We start from the raw sequence: 11,975 nt of genomic DNA on the forward strand, positions 1-11,975 counted from the left end.
TTGAAGTGGATCTCTTGTCTACAGTACTAAAAAAAAGATGTTATATACATATATACAATGGAATATTACTCAGCCTTAAAAAATGAAATATTGGGACTTCCCTGGTGGTCCAGTGGTTAAGAATCTGTCTTGCAATGCAGGGGACACTGGTTCAATCCCTGGTTGGGAAACTAAGATCCCACACGCCGCAGGGCAACTAAACCCATGTGCCGCAACTACAGAGCCCACATGCTCTGGAGCCCACGCACCACAACTAGAGAGCCCGCGTGCCACAACTACTGAGACCACTGAGCCCACACACTCTGGAGTCCACACGCCACAACTAGAGAGAAGCCTGCCCACCGCAAAGAAGAGCCCGCGTGCCTCAACGAAGGATCCTGCATGCTGCAACTAAGACCCAATGCAGCCAAAAAATAAATAAATAAATATTTTAAAAAATGAAATACTGCCATTTACAGCAACATGGATGAACCTAGAGAATATCACACTTAGTGAAGCAAGTCAGAGAAAGACAAATATTATACGCTATTACTTACATGTGGAATCTAAAAAAATAATGCAAATGAATCTATATACAAAACAGGAGGGACTTCCCTGGTGGTCCAGTGGTTAAGACTTTGCCTTCCAATGCAGGGGGTGCGGGTTCGACCCTTGGTTGGGGAGCTAAGATCCCACATGCCTTGCGGCCAAAAAAATCAAAACATTAAAAAAACAGAAGTAATATTGTAACAAATTCAATAAAGACTTTAAAAATGGTCCACATCAAAAAATATTTAAAAAAAAAAACAAAAAAACAGGACCAGGAACAGACTCACAGACAGAGAAAACAAACTTATGGTTACCAAAGGGGAGGAGAGCGGAGGGCAAAGCAGGAGTATAGGATTAACAGATACACACTACTATATGTAAAATAGATAAACAATAGGGATTTACTGTATAGCACAAGGAATTATATTCAATATACTGTAATAACCTATAGTGGTAAATAATCTGAAAATACATATATATAAGTGAATTACCTTGTGGTACACCTGAAACTAATGCAATATTGTATTAGCTATACTGTAATTTTAAAAAAAGAAAGAAAAAAGGCATCTGCCTTTATTTGCTTCATTTATACCCTTGCTTCATGTACTGAGTGATAATGATGTTAAAAAAGTATGACTAGCATTTATTTTGTTCCAGACCCTATTTGTTTAATTTTTACCACTACCTTTGAAGGTTAGAGATTACTATCTCCATTTTACAGATGAGAAAACTAAAATCTAGAAGATCAACTGGTTGCCCAAGGTCACACAGCCAATAAGCCTCAGAACTTGGGTTCTGACTCAGGTCAGTGTGGCTGGAAGCCCTGCCCTCTCTAGACAAGAGGGTCACACCACAGAATGGTGCCTCCATTTACAGAGCCTTCACTAAGTGTCAGTACTGGGCCGAGCCCATGAACCACATTTTTAATTTATTCTTCAAAGCACACTTACAGGGACCTCCCTGGTGGCGCAGTGGTTAAGAATCCGCCTGCCAGTGCAGGGGACATGGGTTCGATCCCTGGTTCGGGAAGATCCCACATGCCGCGGAGCAACAAAGCCTGTGCGCTACTGAGCCTGTGCTCTAGAGCTTGCGAACCGCAACTACTGAGCCCATGTGCCACAACTACTGAAGCCCATGCGCCTAGAGCCTGTGCTCCACAACAAGAGAAACCACCGCAACGAGAAGCTCGCGCACCACAACGAAGAGTAGTCCCCGCCCGCCGCAACTAGAGAAAAGCCCATGTGCAGCAATGAAGAGCAAACGCAGCCAAAATAAATAAATTAATTATAAAAAAACCCCACACTTACAAGGTGAGTGTAATTATTCCCATTGTACTACAAGAAAACTGAACGTAGAAGTTAAATAACTTGATTAAGGTTACAGAGCTAGTAAGGGCAGAATTGCAATGTATTGGGTCGTTACAGAAAGATATTAGGGAAAAACCCAAACAAACTTTTTGGGTTTGGCCAACCCAATAAATTCTGGCCCATCAACTTCAAAGCCCACCTCACAGGGTACCTAGCACAGAAAAATGCTCTAGTGAATGGAGAGGTGTGTCCTCCCTGCCCCCAGCAACAGTGACAAGAAAGCGATTTAATATTTATCAGGTAGGAATCTTCTGGGTTACATCCCTAAGTCACAGCCTTTCATAAGGCTGTTATATATATTTTGAAATAACACATAAAATGAGGGAACTCATAGATACTGAAGGAGAGGCCTGGGTTGGCTGCATTTATTTTCTTTTTAGTCTCTGAACCATGGCCAAAAGTTTCTCAGCTTTAAAACCAAAACTATTATCTATTTAGTCTTGATTCTAAAGCCAGACTCTCACTGCCAGTCCATTCTATAACCAATTCCCTGATTCTTCTTAGAGAAGACCCCTCAAATATCCTGGATTAGATTCTTCAAACTCTTCAAGTTTATCAAACAGACTAAAAATTTGACCAGAGCTAAAAGGAAGTTAATGCCCAGCATGTTACTGGGCAAAACTGAGTGTTCGGGCTTCCCTGGTGGCGCAGTGGTTGAGAATCTGCCTGCCAATGCAGGGGACATGGGTTCGAGCCCTGGTCTGGGAAGATCCCACATGCCGCGGAGCGACTAGGCCCATGAGCCACAATTGCTGAGCCTGCGCATCTGGAGCCTGTGCTCTGCAACAAGAGAGGCCGCGATAGTGAGAGGCCCACGCACCGCGATGAAGAGTGGCCCCCGCTTGCCGCAACTAGAGAAAGCCCTTGCACAGAAACGAAGACCCAACACAGCCATAAATAAATAAATAAATAAAATTTTTAAAAAACTGAGTGTTCATGGAATGAGGAAATAATCCACAAATGAAACACCAAGTTGTCAATGCAATTTATATAACTTTAAAATTTTAACATAATTTCAAACTTACAGAAAAGTCGCAAAAGCAGAACAAAAAATTCCTACCCACCTTTACCCAAACTGGCTACTTATTAACATTTTGCCCCCTTTGCTTCATTACCAATGTAATTTTATAAACATGATAATGCAGAATAAAATGATTTCATAGCAATTATAATTAATCAATATTTTTTAAGATGGTTCAAACTCAAGTTAAAGGGAACACCGCTTTGCTGCCAGGATCACCAAGTACAAATCTAACCACAGCCTTGAATTGGAAAGCTCACTGGATTCAACCAAATCTGAAGCCCATACATAACGATGGGTGACCTATGTCAGGACACCCGAAAGTTTCCAAAGTGACCATGGTGATGTCCATTTCAATATGAGCTTTTTTTCCAAAGGAGAATCATTCTAATGGCCTTTGAAAAAATAAACTATTATTGTTAAAACAATATTTTTAAAAAAACGTTGCAAATGAAAAAAGGACTCCTGCCCAAAAAGTAACTGCATGACAACAATCAACCCCCCAAACTTTCCGGCAATAGCAACCAATATGGCTACCACCCAGAAATCTCTTTCTGTTGTGACATTTGAATCTCCATTTCCTCTGGAAATAACAACAAAGCAGTTTCATTCTGATTATTTGGTATTTCTCAAAGCTAACCACGAGAGCCTACATGACCTCACGACCTTCCACATTTGATTCCACAGATACCGCAATAATCACGTACCTGTGATTCCCTTAAAGGGCTGCATGTGGACAGACCTCCTTCTGGGGCTTGGAGAGGCAGTTGGGTTATAACTGGTTCATGTGGTGCAAAAGCTGTGGGGGAATGGGCTAAAACCACAGTCCTGGTGCAGACTGGACGGCACCTAGGCACAGCTTTGTTGGAGGAGGACATCACCTGAGTACACAGCCTTCCCTGGGAGAATGCACCGTACAAAGTGCATTCTTCACCAAGTGGTTATGCAGACACCTGACAGCAAGCAGACGCATTTCCTGGCTTCTTCAACTTGGTTCTGGTTGCCTTCAGCTTCTGCAAATACAACCTGGATTCCCTCAGTAAATATCGGCCAGTGAGGTCACATGAAAAGCTCGCTCCAATTCACTCTCGTTGGTGGGTTTCCAAGGGTAAAAGAATACAGTCCGTGTCTTCTCAGTCATGAGAAAACCATTGTCACTGAATCTCCCTGGGATGCTCCCTACATCCAACCAAACAAAGGGAGCAACAGCTGAGGTTTTCAGATGAAAAACAAATGTGTCCCCTTGCTGAGAGATGGCGGCCTGAAAGAAGAAGATAAATGAAGTGAAGGAGGAGGGCAGAGCTCTCTATTCTATATACAGCGCCCATCAGAACATGGACGTGGCTAACGAGTGCATTTCCTACTTTGCAGAACCTTGGTTCTGCAACTGCTAAAGTCATACATTCCATGCACTGTGTCAGATGCTAAAAAATACGTGGAAATGTGTTGAAGGCTGTGGAAAATTACCAAATTGTAATCTCAAACCGGGGGGGGGGGTGGAATATGTAGTCTCCAATTATTAAGGAGAATATTTCACATGAATCTCAAAGCCTTGTAGCTTTTACAGCTTTATAGCTTTTTCTCAGGGTCTCATCAAGAGAGGCACATTTCTGCACCAGGGCTGGGTGGTTTAAATGACTTTCTCAGAATCTGTGTGGAGCTGGGTACAGAGCACGGCCACGGTGCTCACCTGCTAGTCTTCCGAGGAGATCCTGCAATCTAGACAGCAGCCGGCCGGGCATCTCCAAAAGCTCTACCACTAGAGCTCTCTCTCTCTTATTGCATCGTCAGTAAAGTCACATTATTAGCACTTTTTTCTTATTCAGCTCAAATTAATTTGCTTTTCATATTACTCTTGACAGATTTACTAATGTTCATTCTTAGGTATCTATCACATTACTTATTTAGAATTTTTCAAGTATTCGTTTTATTTAATCTGAACCATCTAAATGAAATTATTTTCCTATTCATTTGGATATAAGTCCATCCAACTTTGAAATATTTGAAAAAATCTTCATAATGTGAATTCTCAGCTTTGTAATCTGACCCTTAACTTTCTTACTTTAATTTTTTTTCCTTCTTTTCTTAAATTAATTTTTATTGGAGTATAGTTGCTTTACGTTAGCACTTTTAACATGTGTGAATCCCACACGATATCAGCAAAGGAGAGCACAGTTTAAATCTTGTCACTCATTAGCCTCTTAGCACAGGCAGAGAGTGAGGCAGAGCTGCTTCCTGGAGGCTGGGGGTTTGTGAGCCTCTCTTACTGTGAGTACACAGTTGAGTGTGACCTGGTATTCAAGCCGTGCATCTGTCATGAAACATGACTCTTCAACACACATACATGCCACGCCATAGGTTTGACATTATAGGTTATGTGTGACATAAAGAATTTCCAAGGGCAATTTTTACTATATATAACTTAACCCGAGACAGCATACAGGGTTCTGAGTTATTAACAAGAAACCCTACTTTGGTAGAAGCAAAAGAGAAACAAAATGTATTAGGTAGCTCTCAGAGGGTCAGAGATGCAGGCTTGAAGTTAGATGCCAAATTCCCAAATCATGCCACCCACCTATTCTGATGAAGACCCTAAAGCAGTTGCAGGCACACAGTTTACATGTGTAAACCACCACCAAGCCTGCAGGGAAGCCTCAGCTACTCTGTCCCAAGGCCAAGGCCAGAAGGGACACTGGCACCTGCTCACTCTTGTTGTTGCCTTCTTCTGATTGGAAACCTCATCTCTGCATGTCTGACTGCAGAGCCCAGAGCTCAAGCTTGTTCTCTGGCTTCAGGGACACAGGGAGGAAAACCCAGTCCCCAGCATTGCCCTGAGGATAGTACATCCAAGTGCTTGGCCTACGTTAAGCCCACAATAACGTTAACTATCGTTACTATTATGATTGTTATTGTTATTATATCCCTTTAGGATAGGCAAAGTCTCATTGAAATCCAACTGACGTAGGACAAAGGAAGAAGTCCTACCTCTCCCCCAGACCAGTTACCTCAAAGTAATGGAGGCCCAGGTGAGGAAAGAAAGATTTTGAAATCCTGTCTAGAGACTGCAAATTTGTCTACTACATAGTTTTGTGCTTTTTTTCTGGAAAGAAGCTATGTAAATGTATGTCATTTCCTTCATATTTGCCCTATATCAGTTGTTACAGATAGATTTCATTATGGGAATATTTCATTATTAGTTGGGAAGGAAGCTATGCTTTCATTTCAAGGACTGAGTTTCGATATGATTTCCAAAGCAAACGTAAAAAATCCTCTCACTTAAGTCTTTTCAATGAAATCTAAAACAAACTTAAAATTGATTAAAAATAGAGAATGAAAATATTTTTCTAGAAAGTTTCAATCACTACATGGAGAGGGGGAAAGGGAAGGAAAGGTTTTCAATCAACTAGACAGATTCCAAATTTTCTAGCTACACAATTTTTATAACAACACATCCTATCCCAATCATCCCTTTTTTTCCCTTGGCAGTGATAAAGAGATCTAGTGACTGAGCAACATGGAAGCAATAAATCAGAGAGCAGAGTGAAAATTTTTTAAATGAACAGACTCTCCTTAAAAATGCAAAATTAAGAGTGCTTCTACCGGGCTCCAATGTTTCCTGGCCACGGACTTTAAACACATTACTCGGTCCCTCGTTTGCTCACTTGTATATGCAGATGATACTACTTCACGGTTGATGCAGGAAAGGCCCCAGGACAGACAGAGCCTGGAACCTAGAGGAGGAGCAGTCAGTGGTGATGACTCCTGCTGCCTCGCCCTCCACTGCACCAGCCTGACTACGGAGATGTGATGGGACAGCAGGGGTGGCAGGAACCTCAAGCTTTGACAAATGCTGAATTAGAAATAAAAAGTATTTGCTCTTTGCTTCCAGTGGGAAGGGGCCAATCTCCCCCGGGTCCCAGCTAAGCTCAGTACCGAGGAGAAATTTTGCAAAAAAGCAGGACAGCTCCACAAAGCCACGGTGACCCCAGACCACTGGTGCTTACGGTGATATTTGCCTTGTGGAGCCCCTTGGCCTCCTTTGGTGAGGACAGGAAGTGATAGTTGGTTGGGCTCAAGGGCTCCCTGTCACTTGACAGGTAAAAGGAAACCACACAGCTCTGTCGTGTACAATTTGTACATCCTCTTAATAACTCAGCTACTGGCTTATCATAGAGAAGAGCAGACCCCCCTGCTTTCATCACAAAAGGCTTCGTCGTCTCAGAGCACACGGGCTCCAGGGAACTCCATGTGTGGACTCTCACCTGGGGAGAAACAAGACAGAAAAAAACCAAACATTCTTAGTTACTATTCTTTTTTAGAGAATAATAGTAGTAATAATAGATGAAAGTCAGAAGAGCAGAACTGGTTAAGAGACTGTGAAACTTGGGTTTAACCTCAGCCCCACCAAGTACTTGTCATGTAACCAAGAAGTTAAAACTCCTCAAAGTATCCATTTCTTCAAACGTAACATGAGAATAATAACAGCACTAACTCCACAGGCTGTTGTGAGAATTAAGCAATTTATGGAAGGCACAGGACCTGGCGCATTATAGTTAATTCATAGACTTGACCTGTTCTCAATGTCCTCCTAACTGTAGCCACCCAAGACTTCTTTGAGTTTCTATCCTTTCTTTTACCTAAAATTGTTTTAAATACAAGTTCATTTTGCCACATATATATTCTGAATAATTTTACTGATTTCCACCTTAACATACTGTTTTAAAGGATTTCTTTTGGTAAAGTTTAGCCTATTTCCAGCTTCTCATGATTATAAATAACCTTAGATTTAACTGGCATTTTACAGTTTACAATGCACGGTCATCTAATGACTGTATTTACTATCCATAGAAATCCTTTAAGAAGGCAGGCTGGTGTCATTTTACAGACGAGGAAACTGAACCAAGACATTAAGGTCATAGAATAAATGGCAGAATTTTCCCCTGAATATAGGTTTTCCAATTCCAAGAACAGCTCATTTTCTGCTGCAAGCACTAGAGATATTTTGATACAAATTAATTTCTCTTTTCTTTTTTCCAAAAAAGAATAGAACCAAATAACTAAAGAAATCTAAAATTCGCCCTCCACCACAGAGAGAAAAAAATCCAAGCAACTTACGGTAAGCATCATCTTGTGGTCTGAGTGAAGGTCTGACACACCATAGATGAAAAACACACCTTCATTCTCAAAACCCACTGGCAACAGCGGAGCGAAGAAATGCCGAGCAAAATAATGAAGCATTTTCCACTTTCCTCCATACTCTAAAAGTAATCAGTTGGGTTAGGAAACAAGGGTCAAGCAGTCGGAGCCATCATCCACATGGCCCAGCTGTGTAACCTGTCGTAATTCAGGGCACTGAACACAGAAGGGAGAGCTGACAGTGGAGGGAACCCATGTTTGTTGAGGGCAAGTAGCATTTTTGGACATCACCTCATGTCAGCCTCAAATCTGAGTGAGGCAGCCATTAACATCGCTCTTTTCAAATGAGGAAACGGAGCTCCAGCAGTTAAGTCAAACATGCCACTGGCAGTATTTTGAGCCCAGACCTGATTCCTAGCTAGCACTTTCTCATATGCAATTCTGCTTCCAGAAGCCCAATGTACCGATGTTCCTTTTCTCTACATACACATGAAAAAGGGAGTCAGTAGCATTGGCAGTGAACATCTGTTACAAATATTCATTTCGCTAGTATTACTTGGCGAAAATACTATTATAGAGGCTGGCCAAGATGGTGGAGTAGCAAGACCCTGAGCTCACCTCCTCTCATGAGCACACCAAAATCACAACTATTTACAGAGCAACTATTTATGAGAAAGACCAAAATCTAGCAGAAAAGATCATCTACAACTAAAGATCTAAAGAAGGAACCACAACAAGATGGGTAGGAGAGGCAGAGCTGCACACAGTCGAGACCCACACCCCAGGAGTGGGTGACCCACACATGTAAGAATAATTACAACTGCAGAGGTACTCCTCAAGGAACGAGGGGTCTGAGCCCCATATTGGGCTCCCCAGCCCAGGGATCCTGCACCAGGAAGACAAGCCCCCAGCCCCCAGAATGTTTGGCTTTGAAGGCCTGCAGGGATTAACTTCAGGAGTCCCAGAGGGCTGGGGGAAGTAGAGATTCCCCCTCTTAAAGGGCGCACACAAAATCTCACACACTCCAGGAACCAGGGCGGAAGCAGTAATTTGAAAGGAGCCTAAGTCAGACTCATCTGTTGATCTTGGAGAGTCTGCCAAAGAGGCAGCAAGCAACTGGAGCTCACCCTGGAGACACAGACACTGGCAAGCACCATTTTGGAATCCTCCCTCTAGCTGATTGGCAACAGGACCCAGCCTCACTCACCAGCCTGTTCACACCAGTACTGGAACGCCTCAGGCCAAGCAATTAGCTGGACAACCATCAGCAGACAGGCTGCCTTAAGACCTCCTGAGCCCAAGGCACCTCAGGACATGGTCCTGTCCGCCAGAGGGCCCAGGACCCAGCACCATACAACAGTGTGCAAGCACTAGCCTCAGGACCCCCAGGGCCTGGCAGCCAGAAATCCTGGGACCCAGCTCCAGCCACCAGCCAGCCAGCACTAGCCCCAGAACATCCTGGGCCTTGGCTTCACCCACCAACAATTCAAAATCAGCTCTGGGACACTGGGCCCTGCAGCCAGTGACCCTAGGAGTCAGCTCTGCCCACCAGTGGGCCAGCACTAGCCCCAGGACCCAGATTCACCTACTGGCTCCAGGATCCCCTGGATACCAACTCCACCCACCAATGGGCAGACACCAGCCCCAGGACCACTGCAGTCCTACAGCCTACCTTGTTGGACACAGCCAACACAGCAGATTGGCACCAGCCCCAGGACCCCTGGGCCTGGGCCCCACCCACCAGCAGACCAACACCAGCTCTGAGGAACCTTGGATGCCTCAGCCAGCTGCCCTGGGATCCAGCCCCACTCACCAATGGGCCAGCACCAGCTTTGGAATACCCCAGAACCTGCAGCCAGCCATATCAGGAACTGGCCCCACCCACCAGCAGGCCAACACTAGATCCAGGAACCCCAGCCCTGTAACCACCCACCCCAGAACCTGGCTCTGCCCACAAGTGAACCAGCAGTAGCCCTGGGACCCTCCAGGGTTCTGCAACCAGCAGCCTCATGACCCAGCCCCACCAACCAGTGGCTGGCAGGGTCCACACAAGGCAGGGCCTGGAAACCAATTGGGCCAAAGGCCAGCCATGCCTACCAGACCAACGACATCAGTAAGCCCGCCACACAGAAGGACCCATGCACCCCACATAGGGGGCACCCTTAGAGCATATAGCTCTGATGACCGGAGGGGAGTGAGCTGCTGGGACGCACAGTGTATCTCCTACAAAAGGCCACTTCTCCAAGATCAGGATACATTACCAACCTACCAGATACATAGAAATAAAAAAAGAGCAAGTTAGACAAAATGAGGCAACAGAGGAACATGTTCCAAACAAAGGAAGAAGATAAAACCCCAGATGAAGAACTAAGTGAAGTGGAGATAGGCAATCTACCTAAGAAAGAGTTCAGGGTGATGATCATAAAGATGATCAAAGAATGCAGGAGAAGAATGGAGGAACACAGTGAGAAGTTTAACAAAGAGTTAGAAGATATAAAGAACTAAACAGAGAAGAAAACTACAACAATTGAAATGAAAAATACACTAAAAGAAATCAACAGTAGATGAAATGATACAGAGGAATGGATCAGGCAGATGGAAGACAGAGTAGTGGAAATCACTGAAGCTGAACAGAAAAAAGAATAAAAAGAAAAGAGAACAGTTTAAGAGACCTCTGATACAAAATCAAGTGCACTAATATTCACATTATAGGGTCTCAGAAGGAGAAGAGAGAGAGAAATGGGCAGAGAACATATTTGAGGACACAATAGGCTGAAAACTTCCCTAACCTGGGAAAAGAAACAGACATGCAGGTCCTAGAACACAAATAAGATCAACCCAAAGAGGTCCACACCAAGATACACTGAATTAAAATGGCAGAAGTTAAAGAAAGAATATTGAAAAGGGAAAAGCAACAAGTTACATACAAAGGAACTCCCATAACACCATCAGTGGACTTTTCAGCAGCTCTGCAGGCCAGATGGGAGTGGCACAATAAATTTAAAGTGATGAAGGGAAAATCTACAAACAAGAATACTCTACTCAGCAAGACTTTCATTCAGATTTGATGGAGAAATCAAAAGTTTTACAGACAAGCAAAATCTAAGAGTTGGGCACCACCAAACCAGCTTTACAAGAAATGGTAAAGGGATTTCTCTAAGTGAAAAAGAAAAAGCTACAAATAGAAACATGAAAATTATGAAAGGAAAAAACTCATTGGTAAAGGCAAATATTAGGTAGTAAATCAACCATGTACAAAGCTAGCAGGAAGGTTAAAAGACAAAAATCATCTATATCTACAATAATTAGTTAAGGGATACACAAAACAAAAAGATGTAAAATATATCAAAAACAATGATCAGGACTTCCCTGGTGGTCCAGTGGTTGGGACTTCACCTTCCAATGCGGGAGGTGTGGGTTCGATCCCTGGTCAGGGAGCTGAGATCCCACATGACTTGTAGCCAAAAAACCAAAACATAAAATAGAAGCAATATTGTGGCAAATTCAATAAAGAGTTTAAAAAAAACCCAATAATCATGGTGAGGGTGGGGGAGTAAAAATGCAGGGTTGTTAAAATGTGTTTGAAATTAAGAGATCAGTGACTTAAAATAATCATATATATTATATTACATTACATTATATTATATATAGATTGCTATATATAAGCCTCATGGTAACCACAAACCAAAAATCTACAATAGATAAACACCAAAAAAGAGAAGGGAATCCAAACATAACTAAAGATAGTCATCAAATCAAAAGGGGAGAGAAGAAGAAGACAGGAACATCAAATCAAATCAAAAGGGGAAAGAAGACAGGAACAAAAAAAGAACTACAAAAAACAACCCCCAAACAATTAACAAAATGGGAGTATATACCTATCAATAATTAAATGTAAATAGACTAAATGCTCCAATCAAAAG

At 42.9% G+C, this 11,975-nt stretch overlaps 1 protein-coding gene across 6 annotated transcripts in view; it reads right to left on the reverse strand.

The window, feature by feature from the left end:
* Positions 1-2,868: 2,868 nt before the first annotated feature.
* MANBA (mannosidase beta) overlaps positions 2,869-11,975 on the reverse strand; it is a 119,481-nt gene continuing 110,374 nt past the window's right edge. For all 6 annotated transcript variants that reach the window (XM_082390988.1, XM_082390984.1, XM_082390983.1 and 3 more), the window contains 3 exons: positions 8,032-8,174; positions 6,921-7,178; positions 2,869-4,177 (listed from right to left, as the gene is read on the reverse strand). In XM_082390988.1, the coding sequence (XP_082247114.1) occupies positions 3,953-4,177; positions 6,921-7,178; positions 8,032-8,174 (626 nt within the window). In that variant the 3' untranslated portion in view covers positions 2,869-3,952. The remainder of the gene's footprint in view (positions 4,178-6,920; positions 7,179-8,031; positions 8,175-11,975) is intronic.

This window comes from Balaenoptera borealis, assembly GCF_965194805.1.
Source record: "Balaenoptera borealis genome assembly, chromosome: 4".
Taxonomy (NCBI): Eukaryota; Metazoa; Chordata; class Mammalia; order Artiodactyla; family Balaenopteridae; genus Balaenoptera; species Balaenoptera borealis.